This window comes from Tetrapisispora phaffii, chromosome 1 (genome assembly GCF_000236905.1).
Source record: "Tetrapisispora phaffii CBS 4417 chromosome 1, complete genome".
In the NCBI taxonomy this organism is placed as follows: domain Eukaryota; kingdom Fungi; phylum Ascomycota; class Saccharomycetes; order Saccharomycetales; family Saccharomycetaceae; genus Tetrapisispora; species Tetrapisispora phaffii.
In genome coordinates, this window is record NC_016520.1 from 1,104,349 (window position 1) to 1,122,472 (window position 18,124).

At 32.5% G+C, this 18,124-nt stretch overlaps 8 protein-coding genes and 2 non-coding genes across 10 annotated transcripts; 6 read left to right on the forward strand and 4 right to left on the reverse strand.

Annotated features, from left to right (window-relative positions):
• Positions 1–380: 380 nt before the first annotated feature.
• BNA1 (3-hydroxyanthranilate 3,4-dioxygenase) lies at positions 381–911 on the reverse strand (the record flags this gene model as incomplete). The annotated part of the gene is made up of 1 exon (XM_003683950.1): positions 381–911. The coding sequence occupies one exon, from the start codon at positions 909–911 to the stop codon at positions 381–383; it is 531 nt and encodes a 176-aa protein (XP_003683998.1).
• A 425-nt stretch (positions 912–1,336) lies between these two features.
• Positions 1,337–1,639, forward strand: MVB12 (ubiquitin-binding ESCRT-I subunit protein MVB12; the record flags this gene model as incomplete). Its single annotated transcript, XM_003683951.1, has 1 exon — positions 1,337–1,639. One exon carries the CDS (start codon positions 1,337–1,339, stop codon positions 1,637–1,639), a length of 303 nt encoding a protein of 100 aa, XP_003683999.1.
• Positions 1,640–1,967: 328 nt separating this feature from the next.
• On the forward strand, positions 1,968–2,897 carry SER2 (phosphoserine phosphatase; the record flags this gene model as incomplete). Its single annotated transcript, XM_003683952.1, has 1 exon — positions 1,968–2,897. One exon carries the CDS (start codon positions 1,968–1,970, stop codon positions 2,895–2,897), a length of 930 nt encoding a protein of 309 aa, XP_003684000.1.
• A 155-nt stretch (positions 2,898–3,052) lies between these two features.
• On the reverse strand, positions 3,053–4,291 carry TPHA0A04920 (uncharacterized protein; the record flags this gene model as incomplete). Its single annotated transcript, XM_003683953.1, has 1 exon — positions 3,053–4,291. One exon carries the CDS (start codon positions 4,289–4,291, stop codon positions 3,053–3,055), a length of 1,239 nt encoding a protein of 412 aa, XP_003684001.1.
• Positions 4,292–4,932: 641 nt separating this feature from the next.
• Positions 4,933–6,393, forward strand: ZPR1 (zinc finger-containing protein ZPR1; the record flags this gene model as incomplete). Its single annotated transcript, XM_003683954.1, has 1 exon — positions 4,933–6,393. One exon carries the CDS (start codon positions 4,933–4,935, stop codon positions 6,391–6,393), a length of 1,461 nt encoding a protein of 486 aa, XP_003684002.1.
• Positions 6,394–7,237: 844 nt separating this feature from the next.
• Positions 7,238–8,385, forward strand: RPS0A (40S ribosomal protein uS2; the record flags this gene model as incomplete). Its single annotated transcript, XM_003683955.1, has 2 exons — positions 7,238–7,327; positions 7,714–8,385. The coding sequence occupies 2 exons, from the start codon at positions 7,238–7,240 to the stop codon at positions 8,383–8,385; spliced, it is 762 nt and encodes a 253-aa protein (XP_003684003.1).
• Positions 8,386–8,518: 133 nt separating this feature from the next.
• GPI1 (phosphatidylinositol N-acetylglucosaminyltransferase) lies at positions 8,519–10,447 on the reverse strand (the record flags this gene model as incomplete). Its single annotated transcript, XM_003683956.1, has 1 exon — positions 8,519–10,447. One exon carries the CDS (start codon positions 10,445–10,447, stop codon positions 8,519–8,521), a length of 1,929 nt encoding a protein of 642 aa, XP_003684004.1.
• A 326-nt stretch (positions 10,448–10,773) lies between these two features.
• On the forward strand, positions 10,774–17,007 carry CCH1 (calcium channel protein CCH1; the record flags this gene model as incomplete). Its single annotated transcript, XM_003683957.1, has 1 exon — positions 10,774–17,007. One exon carries the CDS (start codon positions 10,774–10,776, stop codon positions 17,005–17,007), a length of 6,234 nt encoding a protein of 2,077 aa, XP_003684005.1.
• A 157-nt stretch (positions 17,008–17,164) lies between these two features.
• On the reverse strand, positions 17,165–17,235 carry TPHA0Atrna11G. Its single transcript has one exon. It is a non-coding gene; the product is annotated as a tRNA-Gly (tRNA).
• A 785-nt stretch (positions 17,236–18,020) lies between these two features.
• Positions 18,021–18,110, forward strand: TPHA0Atrna8F. Its single transcript is given in 2 exon segments — positions 18,021–18,058; positions 18,074–18,110. It is a non-coding gene; the product is annotated as a tRNA-Phe (tRNA).
• Positions 18,111–18,124: the final 14 nt, after the last annotated feature.

Consider the following 18,124-nt stretch of genomic DNA (forward strand, 5'->3'; position numbering starts at 1 on the left):
CTATACTAGGATCGATCTGATTTTTAATCACAGGTATTCATCAGAAAATGTAAAGTGAGTTAATTTAAAAATAGAGAATGAACATTGGTTAATTATATATCTTTCGATATCAACATCTACTTGGTTCAACTTATATTTCCTTTACTGTACAATATTTATTTTAAGTTGTTGATCTTTCCGACTAATCCAAGAACAAAGATTTCAAGCGTGCGTGAAATATAAGCGTCACAATGAATTTTAAGTGTCAATAAGTTTTGATATGGATATTCTAAAAACAAAAATATGTATACACAAAAAATGTATTATTTCATGGAACAATTATCTATAATATCCATAAAAAATTAGAATTATAAAGAATATATAGTCCATCGAGTAACAAATCATTGAGGTTTAGAGAAATTCAAAGTGCCACATTTTTTACATGTTCTTTTCTCAATATCGCCTTCAAAAGCCAAGACCCCTTCCTTCACTTGAGTACCCAAGTCCTCCATATAGAAATCCATTTGGCAAACAATTTCCTTACAATTGTGACAATACCAACGTAAATGGTCCAATTGATCTTTAGGTCTGTTCTGTTCAACTACGATACCAATAGTGTCTGCATAACGAACAGGGTTATGAGGAACATTTGCTGCTAGTAAATATGAATCACCCTCATTTATGATAATATCTATAAATTTTGCGTCTCCTGATAAGGACTCATCCACAACACGAAGTGTCATATATCCTTTTCTCTGATGAAACCATTCTGGCGTTGGATTAATGTGATAATCAGTCCTCTCATTCGGCCCCCCAATGATCATCACTGTGAACCCATCATGGTGTAAACAATAGTTGTTAATTGGTGGCTTCAACAAATGACTATTCTCCGATAGCCATTTGTCAATATTAATGGGAGTAATATTTAACATTTATTTTTTTGACAGAAATTGGGTTTACTTTCTACCAACTTCAATATCACTAGAGACTAAAGGGCAACAAAAGAAGAATATAATAGATTAAACATTATGAAAAACAATATAACCAATAATAAGAATTATTAAAATAATTACTCAATTTATAATAATTCAAAATTAGTGCCAACCAATTTATTTCAAGTTTTAATTGTCGCTCCATTAATTTGTTGCTTATTTAACTGGATTAAGTTTATCTTAAAGTCAGACGCGGATAACTGAAAGCGTTCAATCAAGATTGAATAATACTAAACAGGCCTCAAAAAATTAACATCGTCATTCTGATAAAAAGGGTAACCGTAAGAGAACAGTTTAAATTTTATATATATAGGAGTATAAAGTGTTGTTTGACAAAAATATACGACATCAAATTGCACATCACCATGAAGAAAGAGAACGTTTTGAAAGGGATTCCATTGTACAACGCATTTGGGGAATCGTTTCCATCTCAAAAGAATTTAAACAGACTCACAGTTCCAAATATCAATGTTCCAGCATCACAACAACAACCTAGTGAAATGTTTAAACCGTGGTATAAATTGTGTAATGATCTAATCGAAGGCTGTAATAATCATGATAAATCAAGCGAAGACTTTGAAAAATGGTACGAAGACAGATACTTAAAGAATAAACCTCATGGCATGAGAGAAAGTATTGTTCTCTCGCCATCCAAAAAAGTCACATAAGCTATTTCACAGGTTGAATTGCATGTTATAATTTGCTATGACAAATAAAATAAAATTGGGGCATATATTACAAATCCATCTTTAATAGTTTAATAATCATCAATGTTTTGTTGAAGATGGTATCAGCATCAAAATTATCTCATAGAAAATATATTGTAATTTTCCAGTATTTTCAATTTGAAAAATCAGATTTTATTTAAGAAAACAAGAATAATATTTTGAGTCATCATATAAAAACGTACTTTATACAACATGGAATGCTAAATATCCCAATTCTTACCATATATAAACACTTAATACATACTACCAGTATCCGCATTTTAGTATTATGGAGTACGTAGCTACATATATCTCTCATTCCCAAGAGTTGAGTGATCAACAGATCTCTAAGATAACCAATAAAATTGAATCTCAATTTGCCATAAAATCTACGAGGTCAAAGAGGCTAGGTAAGCGGGCAAATGACACATATTTTATAATCAATGATTCTAAAAATGTTAAAAATGTTATTAGTGAGATAATTGATTATTATAGCAAAGAAATTGATATTAGTATCCAAAAGAATGATGAAAATAGAAAATTCAAGAAAATGATGGTGTTCGACATGGATTCAACTTTGATCTACCAGGAAGTGATAGAATTGATTGCATCTTATGCTGATGTTGAGGATAAAGTCCGAGAAATCACGAATAGAGCAATGAATAATGAAATTGATTTTAAAGAGTCTTTAAAACAAAGAGTTCAGTTGTTAAAAGGTTTAAAAATCGATACTCTATATGATGATATTAAAGAAAAGATTGTCGTCACCAAAGGTGTTCCTGAATTGGTAAAATTTATGCAATTAGAACAAGGTACAAAGTTTAGTGTATTGAGTGGTGGATTTATTCAATTTGCTGACTACATAGGTGACAAATTAAAATTTGATTATAGAAGAGCTAACCTATTAGAAGTGGATGACGAAGGACGTTTAACTGGTAACACAATAGGCGAAATTGTTGATGGGGAATGCAAAGCTAATACTATCCAACAATTATGCTCAAAGGACAAATTTGATATAGATATTAAATCCACAGTTATGGTAGGTGATGGTGGTAACGATTTAAGAGCTATGGCTACGGCAGGATTCGGTATTGCTTGGAATGCTAAACCAATTGTTCAACAACAAGCTCCAAGCAGACTGAATACAGACTCTATGCTTGATATATTATATATGTTTGGTTATACAGATGACGAAATTGAAAGTAGATTAAGTAATTAAAGAGTTTAGATGACATTTTTTTTATAGACTAAATGATTTGACGTGTGTTTTATTACATGATCTATCTCAATGTATTTATGATGTTATTAAGCTACTGGGCTGTATTATTTACGTGATTAATGCAATTTATATATAGATATATACATAAACTTAAACTATGCTTGACTTCTTGGAGCGATTTTGAAACATAGAATATCATTTTTACCAGGCTCAACTGGAGCATCTTCACTAACTCTTACCCCGCCGACTGTTTCAATTGCGGCTATAGTTACATCTGTCCCCATTATATATCTCGACACTTTCCCAGCTGGAGTGCCTTTTTTGACCAGGAAACAGTCCCTGAAAACATTTTTACCATTACCACCGGTATATGATTGTATGTTTCTAACAGTGTACACTGGAATTAGGTTCAATACATCTGTCGCAGCTTGAAGCACTTTAACGACACCAGTTGAACCAAATCTATAAAGAACCAAATCTCTAATTTTTTCGATTCTATCTAGTAATTTCTCATCGAGTTCCTTTAAATTATCAGGATCGTCTTCATAAGTATCCACGAATTCAGTACCTTCTTCATATGCAATAAAACCTTGTTTCTTCATCTTTCTTAAGAACACTTCTGTGACAGCACTAGTCAAGACTGCCTTTGTATCAGGGTATTTCAACATTATTTTTGATACGTTTTTATCGGCGTCAGGATGATCAATTTTATTCAAAGCCAATACAGTGGGGAATTTCTCTACCATGAAAGCCTTCACAACTTTTGTTATCCAGTCGTTATCCCATTTTTCCAAGGGTGGAAGACCATCTATACTTTGCAATGCTCTTTGAATCATTGGTGCATGAGAACCGTAACCACCAAATTGACCTTGTAAAGTATCTACAATAGAAGATTTGGTAGCTGTATGTCTACGAACAATGGACCCCCATCTTTTCTGCAGATTACCCTCGATCCATAACCTAATCTCATCTTGCAACCACACAATATCATTCAATGGATCATAGCCCCTAGTATTTTTACCTTCAGCATCGGTGGTACCACTTACATCAACAACATGAATCAGAGCATCCGCATGTCTCAAATCATCCAGGAACTTATTACCTAGACCTCTTCCCGAATGGGCCCCAGGTACCAATCCTGCAACATCCAACAACATAATTGGAATATGTCTCTTACCATTTGAACACCACCCGTAATTTGGCTTACATAGTTCTTGTAAAGCATGTCTTTCACAGGCGCAATCTACTTGCAAGTAACCCGTCGCTCTATTAGGTTCAATGGTAGTAAAAGGAAACGCACCAACAGCAGCAACTGCATCAGTCAATGAGTTCAAAGTCGTGGACTTACCAGAAGATGGTTTACCAACAATACCAATCAACGGATCTCTAGGCATGATGTATTGGTATTTTGTTATTTTTATATCTCAAACAAAACAAGCTCAACGTATTTACAACTTCAAGAGGGCTCTCATCAACTGACCAAAAAAAAAAAAAGGGAACATATTGTCTGTGAATCATTCAATTATAAATCAAGACACCTTTATTGTAACGATGAGCAGCAAAGATAGATTAGAATACATCTATCGACACAGTTCATTCATTATTTGACTGCATTGCTTTGTAAATTGGAATTTTTCAAAATTTGCGATGAGCTTTACAGATTGAATACCTGAACCCTAAACAAACCCTGTCAGACGTTGAGAAAATACAGTCGACTTTTCTAGAATGATCTAGGGTTGGTGTAGCAGGGTCTGAAAAACTCGATGAGATGCTCTTTGCAAAAAATTTTATTTTGGAAGATTCTGGAGATGAACACACTGATGATGATGATGAATGAATGAGTTATACATCCAATGGATTAATAATCTGAAGCAATTCATGTTCGAATGCGTAGAGATCTATTTGATTGGCACTCAAGTGTTTTTTGTTTTTGTATATAAGAGGTTGATACATTCGAATTACAGTGAAGAATTAAGTTTTGGAAGAAGAAGCATTTTAAGGTTTTATGTCGCAAGAGAGAAGTAAAAGATTAAAGATGTCAAAGGACAGTGAGAAATCTGAAGAATTATTTAAACCAGTCGGTGAAGCCGCTGAAGAAGTGTCCAATGCACAACAACAAGGAGGTGTTGACGGTGTCGTGATAACTGGTGCTGAGGATGCTATGGGTCATCCAGTCCAAGAAATAGAATCGCTTTGTATGAACTGTGGTGAAAATGGTACTACTAGATTACTATTAACTTCCATTCCATATTTCAAAGAAGTTGTTTTGATGTCTTTTGAATGTCCTCATTGTAACTTGAAGAACTCTGAAATTCAACCAGCTTCTCAAATTGAAGAAAAAGGTTCTAAATATTTATTAAAGATTGAGAACAAGGATGATTTCAATAGACAAATCGTTAAGTCTGAGTCAGCTAGTTGTAAATTCGTCGAGTTAGACATTGAAATCCCACCAAAGAAAGGGCAATTGACTACCGTCGAAGGTTTATTAGAAGAAATGATTGAAGATTTGGAAGCTGACCAAGAGGCAAGAAAATCTGTCGATGAAGAATTATGGAAAAAAATTAATGAATTCATTAAAAAAGTAAGAGACGCCATTGCTTGCGAAGAAGGTCTCTTACCGATGACTTTCATTTTAGATGATCCAGCAGGTAACTCTTGGATCGAATTTGTTCCAGGCGAGCCACAACACAAATGGTCTCACACTCAATATATCAGAAACGATGACCAAAACGTTCAAGTTGGTATAATTACGCGTGATCAATTAGAACAACGTAGACAGGAACAATTAGCAGAATTGTCTAATCGTGAAAGAAACCAATCTCAATCAGTCAAGGTAGGGTCCGCTGCAAACCAATTTTTATCAGATGCTACTGATATTGAAAATTATTCAAATGAAGTCCAAACTTTCAGAACTGCTTGTCCTTCATGTTTACAAGAATGTGAAACGCACATGAAACCAGTTGATATCCCACATTTCAAAGAAGTTATCATCATGGCAACTACTTGTGACAACTGTGGTTACAAGTCAAATGAAGTTAAAACCGGTGGTGCTATCCCCGAAAAGGGTAAGAAGATCACTCTATACTGTGATGACAGTGCTGATTTGTCCCGTGATATATTAAAATCAGAATCTTGCGCTTTGTCTATCCCTGAATTAAATCTAGACATTCACGAAGGTACTCTAGGTGGTAGATTCACAACTTTAGAAGGTTTATTAGAACAAGTTTCCGAAGAATTGAGATCCCGTGTATTCTCCCAAACTTCTGATTCAATGAATGAAGAAACCAAACAACGTTGGGAATCTTTCTTTGGCAAATTGAAGGAAGCACTTGAAGGCAAAGTAAAATTCACTGTCATAATGACCGATCCAACAGCCGGTTCTTATATCCAAAACGTATATGCTCCAGATCCAGATCCAAATATGAAAATCGAAGAATTTGAAAGATCAGCGGAACAAAATGATGATTTAGGTCTGACGGGTATGGATGTTAATTAATCCGATATCTGTTTATATCACTAGCATATATATTCCACTGTTCATTCCAAGTATACGCAAAAATAATGGAAATAATCATCCCATGACAATAGAATACTACAAATAGCATATCCCAATGTACTATATAAACAACAGTATGTAAACATAATTAAAGTTTAAAACATAAGTGTCAGTATCAGTGCCCGATTTAGTGTTATTAGTGTCACCCAACTTCATTCCCAATCGTTACAGGAGAATAAAATATGAAGTGACTGCAAACACAAGCACCCAGACACCATGAACAATTAAATATTTTTTTGTATTTTTTATATTTTTTGTGCGTTACCTGTGTGAGATGCACTCGGATTAGGCAGAAAGACAACTAATAATGAAATCAACAGCCTAGATTTAGTACGATACCCTTGTAATAGCGAGTACATAATAGTCCTCAGTAATGAAAAATATCTGCAACAAGGCAAACAATTGAATTTTTCAAAAGTGAAATATTTTGAAAATTTAGTGAAGCTCATCGACTTTGCTAACATTATTGATAAACTTCAATGAGTAAGTAGCAGTATTAGCATTAACGATATGTTCTTGTCTGCAGTAGTCAATTGTTCGATGTATTATTCAATATCAGTCAGTAAGAGAGAACCTTAAGTGTTAATCGTAGAACTAAGTATTATAGTATTCACAATAAACCTTACTGACTTGACTTTTCTTTGATTGTTCATTTACAAGTCAATCTATACAATCTATCTATTTGATATTTATGTAGTGCATTTTAAAAATAAGCTCTATTAATGTTTGTGATATTATTTCTTGACTCTTGTTTAGAGACTCCAGATAAAAATCAGGTTTAAAAATGTCCTTACCAGCTACTTTCGATTTAACTCCAGAAGATGCCCAATTATTATTGGCCGCTAACGTTCACTTAGGTGCCAGAAACGTTCAAGTATGTGATATTATGGGTTTTAATTAGTGCAATTATTAGAAACTTTAAGAATGTAATGAATTCCTCATGTTTCAATGTAAACACATGGAAGGAAAAAGTGTAATTATGTGGTCACACTTTGTAAAGTTATAAGGAAATAATAGTCTAATGAGAAGACCAAGCGAATATAAAGGTTAAGACTCATTTGCTTAATTGAATTGACATTGTGGGAGCACCATTTACAATTGTTTAAGACATTACACAGTAATGATACTGTAAATTACATTCTTTATAGATCCTATAGTTAATTGAGCTCACGTGAATATTTAAAATTAAATTTATTTACTAACAACTGTTTTTGTTTTAATCAAAATCACACTTGATTGAAACTTAACTTTTTAATATAGGTCCACCAAGAACCTTACGTTTTCAACACCAGACCAGATGGTGTTAACGTCATCAATGTCGGTAAGACTTGGGAAAAAATTGTTTTAGCTGCCAGAATTATTGCTGCTATTCCAAACCCAGAAGATGTTGTTGCCATTTCTTCTAGAACTTACGGTCAAAGAGCTGTCTTAAAGTACGCTGCTCACACCGGTGCTACTCCAATTGCTGGTAGATTCACTCCAGGTTCTTTCACCAATTACATCACCAGATCTTTCAAGGAACCAAGATTAGTTATCGTTACTGACCCAAGATCTGATTTCCAAGCTATTAAGGAATCTTCTTACGTTAACATCCCAGTTATCGCTTTAACCGATTTAGACTCTCCATCTGAATTCGTCGATGTTGCTATCCCATGTAACAACAGAGGTAAGCACTCCATCGGTTTAATCTGGTACTTATTAGCCAGAGAAGTCTTAAGATTAAGAGGTGCTTTAGTTGACAGAACTCAACCATGGACCATCATGCCAGATTTATACTTCTACAGAAACCCAGAAGAAGTTGAACAACAAGCTGCTGAAGAAGCTACTACCACCGCTGAAGGTGAAGAAGCTGAAGTTACTGAAGAAGTTGCTGAAGACCAAGCTGAAGCTTCTGAATGGGCTGAAGAAAACACCGAAAATGCCAGCTGGTAATTCAATTGAATTTTTATTATCAATTATCATTAATACATAAAATTCAGTATTTATCATTACATATTTTCCTTTGTAATTTAATAGCACAATAATTATTAACATTTTAATCAAGATTAGTGAATTAATATATATTCTATAAGGTACTTATTTCGCTATTTTTGCTAATAACGTTGTTAGGATTATTACTGTTGATTCCACTTGTCATATTTATGGTTTCTGCATACATGAATTTTTTTAAAATATCATCAAAGCTCATCGATTGAATTGGTAAAGATGAATACAGTACTTGGTATAATTTATTTCTATTAACTGCAATAGTTTGCCCTCTTATTAATTTTTTCACTAATGAAGATCCAAAATAACTGCTACTTAAAGTGTTCATTAATTCTGCATAAGGTTTGAACATCATAGATATTGGTAATGGTTTACTTTTCAATTTAAATTTCAAAACATTGCTTGGCTCTTCCATTTCAAAATAAATTCCACCTGGAATTCTTTCTTTATCTTTCACTCTTAGTAGTAAAGCAAAAAGTGGGAAATGATTTAATAGGGAAATGAGGGATTCAATTAAAATTTCCACTAAAATAATTACTAATTGGAAACTAGCGTATGATATATAGAATGCTAATACTGTTGGTAGCAAAAACATCAATATGATAAAAAGTAACGTACCCATTAATAACTGGTCAAGTTCAAAATCATGATGATCAATTCTTTTACGTAAAACGTTATTTTTTTTGCCTCGAAATAAATACCAAAAGCTATTAATGCTGTTATATTGCCAAAAATATATTTTCCTACTGATTAGATAGAATAGTTGAATATGTATGGATAAAATTGAGATAAAATCAACCATTAGTGACAATGCAAATGTTGCTCCAAATACGCTACTAATATATGCACAATAACCAATGAAAATTTCCAAAGTCTTTACAGAGATTATCACATTAATGAAGTTAGCATAAGAATTTTCAATAATCCATAAAAATAATTCACTTAAAAATGAACTTAATTCTTGGTTTAATTTTATGCCAAAAGGGTTTCTTGAAAGTTCAGACGTAACCATTTTCAATAGATCATATAAGTAAAAGGTAAATATTTTGTGTAGAATATTTGATATCAAGTGCTTGTACTGATAAAGTATTGAAGCCAAAATTAAACCAAAAGATATGTCATTTAACATTAACCAAATTGTATTGTAAAATCTTATATAGTCAGGATAGTAATCTGTTGGTAAATCTTTGAATAGGCTGTCTGATGTCCTTGATTCCGTTGTAACACGAGGTAATGCCTCCCTTATAGCAATATTTTTAGTAATTCGGAGATATTGGATTGGAAAGTAACAATATTGTTGACACTTCAGGTCAATTTGCTGAAATGTTTGAGAAAAAGTAACTATATTGAAATTCCTCCATCTTAATATGATAGATACCTTTTCTGCTATAAAATAAATAAGTATTGTAATATAGAATATAATATAGTTCATATATTCATCTACTTTGGTATTTTTAATTGGGGACATTATACTTTTAATTAAGTTCCATATATTTTGTTCATTATAACTATACCCTTTTTTATTTTCTATATTATATGTTGGATATTGTTTTTGAAAAGCAAGCAATTGTGTAAAGTATATATTCAATAAACTGATAGTAGGTTGAAGACGACTTTCTGTACTTACTAAACTTTCATTCTCACATATCTTTTCAATATTTTTGTTAGAATAAAGTTTAGCACATCCAGAATCAACAGTTCTATCAGGTAAAGTTAATAGGATTGGTTTTATTGAAAAAAATTGTAGCATGGAAATATTTGGTGCTTTAAATTCAACAATTGTGCATTGGACATCTATAAATTGCCATTCTTTACAATTTCGTAGCCTTGTTGCAACAGATAAATATGGAGGTTTCAATTCATTATCTTTACATAACTTCGTTGGTATCAATTTCAGTACAACGGGATCTGTTTCTGGTAATTGTATTGCCACAGCAGTTACATCCTCTGTGCTATAATTATCTTCTTCATATTTCAAATGCAGAGGCCAGAATATGGTAGAGCTCATTAATACTTCAAAATAAATATGTTTCTGTTGCTATTGTAAAGTTATTCATTGTCAAACATAGAAAAACAATTCCTTTTTTGCTTCCTTAAAACAGGTACTTAACTTTTATATATTTGATATTTCGGAATTGTTAATTATAGAAGCACTAGATGAAAAACCGCATGCGTAATGATAAGATAAACTGTTATTAGTTTTATATTTGAATATAAATAAAATCATATTATAAATTAATACTTCACATACGTACCGAGATCCTTCTAATTGCTAATTTTTGAACTAAATTACAAATTAACTGCATATATAATTCCGTAAAAATCAATGATAAAATGAAAGAGGATGAAGCTGATAATAATAATAAAGACACAGAAAATCATGAAAATACCAAACGTAATAGCTTAAAACCATCCAAGAAACTTAACAGGTGGAGCATACAGATACCCAAGCTAAATATTAGTGCCCCAGAGAGTGATAACAGCTCTATTGAGGACATAGAATTCGATAATACAGATATTTTACATCCTGGAACTGCTCCTACCATAAGAGGCCTTTCATCTCCACGTTTTATTATTACGGATCATAAAGGTGAATCTAGTGACAACTACTTTAGTGCTAAGCCGTCTGCAATCGAATCCGATATAACAGTTCATAACAATAATGGTCTAAGTGCGAAAAAAATAAATTGGAAAAGACCAGCTTTAACTTTAACGATACCTTCTTTTAGTAACCCAATTAAGGTTATAAGTCCAAATAGTAGCTCAGGAAGGAGTTCCCCTAGATTCAACAAAAGTCAACAACAGGATGGATACCTAACGTCAACCAGCCAAAATTCAAGGAAAAATTCATTTGCTTCAATTAAGGATAATACTGATTCAGATTCTAATATATCGAGAGTCCTAACCTATATTGATAATGAGGAATTAGAAGAATATGAAGATATTCAAAGGGAGTTTAGAAGTGCAATTGATGGAAATGGCTTTAGTTGGTTACCTCAATTAGATAACACAGGACCAAAAAGTTCATCTCCTCGAGAATTATCACCTGTGTCGTTACATTCACCAAGTGATCTTGAGCCTTCAATCCAATCAAATTTAGAATTAAATATTTTTACTCAGCCAAGTGCTAACTTGGAATCCAGTAAATCTCCTTTACATTTTTCTTCTGCGACAACGGATAAAAAGGTTTATTTTAATACAGACAATAATGTTGATGAACAAACACTTGAGATAACATATGAACAGGTAAAAGACTCACTTTCTGAAGAAGTTGAGTTACCAAATTTTGACGATTTTTTTGATAAAAATGAGTATAATCATTTAAGATTATACGGTCATTCATTAGCTATTTTTTCAGAGACAAACTTATTAAGATATAGGTTAGCAAAACTGCATGTCAATCCAAAATATAAGTTATTATATTACATGTTACTAATAATATTCACAATTCTTTTATCATACAGAACATACAATCCCACCAATTACGATTTTTTGTATCATTTTTCAAGTCCAATAGATACAATCAACTTTGTTCTTTGCATTTTATTTTCCATTCATGATGTTACTCAAATTATTGCATTTGGATTTTGGGATGATTCAGAAATGTTTCGGGCACATTCAAGAAATTATGTTTCTATTGTAGAGTGGATAGGGTTAGATAAGTTTTACACAAAAATGAGGAATCGTTACGGTGCAATTGTTGACGTGATAATTCCTGTAAGATTATTATCTAACATTAACCGGTATAAAAAAAATATTTTTAGCATGAGAAGTTCAGTTACACAGACTTTTGAGTCAGAACCCAAACTTCGAAAATTTGATTGTCCCAGAGCATTTGCTCGTTCATCTTGGAATAGAAATGATTTAATTGCAAATGTCAGTTTCTGGATTGGATTATTACTCTCCATTAATAATTTTGATCGTAGAACTGGATTAAATTTATTTAGAACTCTGGCAATCTTACGTATACTTAGATTATTAGACACAGATACAGGTATATCTGCCGTTCTTCGTGGATTAAAAGTTGGTATCCCCCAATTACTTTCTGTTGGATCTATGTTAGTATATTTTTGGACCTTTTTTGGTATATTAGGTGTTCAAATATTTAATAATTCATTAAGAAGACAATGTGTTTGGATAAACCCTGATGACTCATTAGATACTTATCAATACGACAATCAATTCTGTGGAGGGTATTTAGACCCTACAACGAAGGAAGCATTAAATTACGTTTATTATGATGGTGAAGTGGGGCCTAATAGTAAAGGGTTTCTATGTCCTGTTAATTCCAAATGTATCTCTAATGCAAACCCTTTTAATGGTAGAGTCAGTTTTGACAACATTGTAAATTCAATGGAATTAATTTTTGTGATAATGAGTTCAAACACATTTACCGATTTGATGTATTACGCGATGGATGCAGATGAAATGCCTGCCAGTTTATTCTTTATTGTGTCAACGATTGTATTAACTATATGGATGCTAAATCTTTTGCTTGCAGCTCTGGTTACATCTTTTGAGATAGCAGATGCACAATTTAGAGAAAAAATGGCCAGGAAGGCAAAAACCATCGAAAGCCTACCACTACGTTTAATCGACGGTTATTGGAAATATTTTAAATACAAAGCTGAAAAATCTAATTTAGCTGAATGGGTGCAGAAATGTTTGTTTTACTACGATAAGATCAAAGTTATATTTATAGTCGCTATTGCAATTGATTTGGTAACACGAGCCTTACCGGAATCTGATAGCAGTCTATCCAAATTGAGTACAATTTTTCAAATAGAAAAGGCTATTACAATTATTCTATTTATAGAATCAGTATCCATTTTATTTCTTCATTCATCTAATCTATGGAAATTCCTTACGACCCCCACTCTGTTAATAGATTTCATTACCTCAATAGTGACGTTAACTGTCACTTTAGTACAAGAAACTTATGATATTGGTCAAATTTACCAATGGCTGTCTATATTTCAGATATCTAGAAGTTATCGTGTGATCATGTATTTTGACTTTCTTAGAAAGCTTTGGAAACGTGTTTTAACAAATTATATTATGATTTGGGATCTTACTGCTTTCTATTTTCTATTCATTTACTTGGCTTCAATTATTGTCTCAGTTTATTTTGAAGGTTACATACCAGCATCTGAAGAAGATGATACTGAATATGGAATGTATGGTTTACCAAATTCATTCATCTCTTTATTTATAATTGGATCTACCGAAAATTGGACGGATATTCTTTACAATCTACAACAACATGCTCCTAATATATCTTCTGCCATATTCTCTTCGATCATATTGATTAGCTGGTTTATTGTTTCAAATTTTGTTATTTTGAATATTTTCATAGCAATTATCTCAAGAAGTTTTTTTGTTAAAGAGAATGAGAAAAGATATTTACAGATAAGACATTATATGAAATATTTATATCCGAGAAAACTTCAGGAATATAGACATGCTACTTTGCTTAGAAGAATTCAAAGAAGACTTTTCAAAAAGGAAGATGACAGGCCAGTCGATTTTAAACAATTTTTAATCAGAGGTACCGCTATTATGAACATAGCTAATGACATGGAAAATTTAATGGATGATATAAACCATAACATTGAGGAAGGTTTAAATCTCACAGATTTTAAGAATTGGGTTCTTAATCTCTCGTTTTTTAAACATTTCCCATTTTTTACCACTAATCCATTTTATTTTGAGTCAAAAGTAAAATACATAGAAAGTAATGAGAAAGGATATAAACATTACATGCTCGAATTTGATGAATATCAATCCGCAAAACTGGATTATTTAAAGCAATATCCTAGTTTTAACTACACATATTTCATTTTCCCTCCAAACCATAGATTGCGTTTATTTTGTCAGAAAATAGTAGCGCCCTCAGTAGGTCAAAGAACAGATGGTGTAAAATTTTATGAAGATACTACAGATATATACAATAAGAAGTCGTATTTTCACAATTTGCAAAGAGATATAAGTGTTGTGATTATTAGTCTAATAACTGTATTCTTAGTGGTTCTGTCATGTTTTGTTACTCCATTATATGAGTATTCAAAGAAGCTTTCTTTGCACAGTTGGGAAAACGTTAGTGAGTATTTTTTTTTAGTCATTTTTACAATTGAATTTTTTATTAAGACAATTGCAGATGGCTTTGTATACACTCCAAACGCGTATTTAAGGAACCCATGGAATTGTATCGATTTCACAGTTCTTATTTCGATGTGGATAGATTTCATTGCTACCATAAAGAAAGAGGATGCACTAGCAAAGGGGTTTAAAGGTTTAACTGCTTTAAGAGCCTTAAGGTGTCTGACAATAAGTAATACAGCTAGAGAAACATTCGTCATTGTTATATATGATGGTATTGGAAAGATTTTTGAAGCATCTTTAGTTTCATTGACATTATTATATCCTTATACAATTTGGGGGTTGAATCTCTTTCGTGGCAGATTAGCAACCTGTAATGACAATGATGTTGATATGTTAGGTTGTTATAACGAGTATTCCTCTGTTGTCTTTAAATGGGATGTTCTAACACCTAGAGTATATGAGAACCCAAATTTATACATGGACAACTTTTCAAGTACTTTTAGATCATTGTATGAAGTAATGTCTTTAGAAGGGTGGACAGACTTGTTATCAAATCTTATGAATAGTTCTGGGGTGGGTACTATCCCCTCCACGTTTGCAACTCCCGTGAATGGTACTTTCATGATTTTATTCATTTTTTCTAGTATGGTTTTTATTTTGAACCTATTCGTTTCTTTCGTTATAAACAACCATGCTAGAATTGTAGGTACAGCGTACCAGACATCTGTAGAGAAATCCTGGTTAGAATCAAAAAAGATTTTGTCCCAAGTGACTCCAAACTATTATCCAGATTTAATCAATATATCTAAAGTTAGACAAATTTTTTTTAAGTTGACTGTTTCTAAGAAGAATTTAGCTTATTCGACGGTAATCAATATCACATTGTATCTGCATGTTATATTTTTACTATCTATTCACAGTTCGGAAAAAGCTAACACGATTTTATTTGCAACAAGATATTTTATGTTTTCAACTACTATTTTGACATCACATGAATTAATGTACTTCCTTGCTTTAGGGAAAAGAGCCTATTTCAAAAAGGGGTGGCCTTTTGTTAGACTTTGCATCACATTCCTAGCATTTTTGTTCACATTGCTGCTGTTTCATATCCCCAGGGAGAACTTTTGGTTTCGTAACATTACTCAAATTGTTCAATTATTAATATTTCTATTTTTGATACCACAAAGTGACATGCTTACTGAATTATTACAAACTGGCATGGCCAGTTTACCATCGTTGTTATCATTACTATATACATGGGGAATTTTATTTTTGGTATATGCTATTGCATTAAACCAAATTTTCGGCACTACTAAGTTGGGGCCAAATACTACAGGTAATTTGAATTTCAGAACTGTCATCAAATCACTGATAGTTTTATTTAGATGTAGTTTCGGGGAAGGTTGGAACTATATAATGGATGATTTAACAGTAGAGAAGCCATATTGCTCTGCGGAAAATGGCTATTCAGATTGTGGTTCTATCCCATATGCATATATCCTTTTAATTTCATGGAATCTGATATCTATGTATATTTTCACTAATATGGTTATCTCATTAGTAGTTAGCAATTTCAGTTATGTTTTCAGAAGAGAAAATTCTATATCAGCAATCAATAAGCACGAGATCAGAAAATTTATCGAAGCATGGTCTAATTTTGATTCCAATGGTAACGGTATTTTAGGCCATCATTATTTACCAAAATTAATGCATTCATTCGATGGACCCTTATCATTCACAATCTGGGGAGGGCGTCTTAAAATAAAATCTTTAGTCGAGAACTATATGGAAGTTAACCCAAATGATCCTTATGATGTAACCGTAGACTTTGAAGGTTTGAATAAAGAATTAAATAATATCGATAAGGAAAAGGTAATCCTTAGGAAAACGCAATACCGAAGATTTGTACAACAGGCTTTTCATATCAATGCATATGAAGATTATATTAGGTTTTCTGACCTTCTAATGCAAATTCCATTATACACGGTTTATAATCCAAGAGAATGTCTTGGTATTGATGAATATGTTCAACATCTTTATGTAATGAGTAAGGTGGATAAATTTTTGGATAATCAAAAACATTTTGACGTATTAAACATGGTTGTTGATAAATGGAAATATATTTCCAGTAAGAAGTATGGGAGAAAGATGCACGCAACGAATCCTTTTTCGAATGAGTATGAAGTAAAGAAATATAACTCTCTATCCAAACAAGATGACAATGACTTGGAAGTAGAATCAATACCTTTGAAGACGCCAGCTCCTGAGTTTGCAGATTCTAATTTTAATTGGTCTTACAGTCGAAGCCCAGAAAGGGTTAACTCGACGCAGTTTAAAAGGCCTTTATTTGCCAGAGGAGATGCTCTTGAATCTATAGAAAGGTTTGATAGTATTGATGATGACCCAGAAAAGGATTCAGAGATAGAATTGCAAAATGTACATAAAAACACAAAACACAAAAAGTGATACAGATAATCCTTAAAGGGCGGGTCCTTGTAGTTAATTTTATAGATTGTTCAAATTCTTATAAGAATAAAATACATTTAATGCATTGTAAATACTAAGGAACCTGATTGTCATCACACTTCCTTAGACATCTTATAAATAGAAGTTGTCAAAAAAATGCGCAAGCCCGGAATCGAACCGGGGGCCCAACGATGGCAACGTTGGATTTTACCACTAAACCACTTGCGCTTAACTTTTTGAATATATGATAATATGAGATGATCAAACCAAGTAAATCAGGTAAATAACATTACTAATTGTTATTACGGTCTCAGATATGAAATAACAGACTTTTCCTCTGTAGGAAACTATCACCCCCTAAACCTGAAACAACAATTGTCTCTATGAATGTAATGACCAAGTTCAAAGATTATATGGCAAATAGTGACAGAACTAAATATAAATAAGCGAACTATTTATACATCTAGGATTTGAAATAATCATGTAACTATTTGTCAGAATTATTGTAGTGTATGTGACAGAACTAAGTGTTTATGACACTTTGAGTCCAGAACTAATAGATCACTTACTAATGGAAAGAAGGTCTAGAACAATCTTCCAAGTGGTAGGTGAAAATTTCTCACTACAATGTAAATGGCTACGTGATAAACACAGATGTACAATACAGCACTAAAGAGCCTAGGAGGATGAATGAACACGTACGCATGTTCATTCAACTGTCAGATTAACTCATATATAAGGAGGGCATCTAACTCTATATAGAATAGTTTAATTACACTAATAAAAGATCAATCGATTATTTAACTATAAAGAAGATGGACTATACTAGAGCAACTGAAGTAGGCTAATGACACAACTTAGATGTTGGAACTACCAACATAAGCTTGTTACTCCACACATTCATAAACCCATTGACTGAAAAACCGTATTTCTTGGTATTCTTGTTAAGATAATGCTCCAAAATAATACAACTATTTGAACTCCCAAACGTTAGCAACTTTTACAAATATAATGCGGTTTTAGCTCAGTTGGGAGAGCGCCAGACTGAAGAATACTTCGGTCAAGTTATCTGGAGGTCCTGTGTTCGATCCACAGAAATCGCATTTTGTTTTTTATT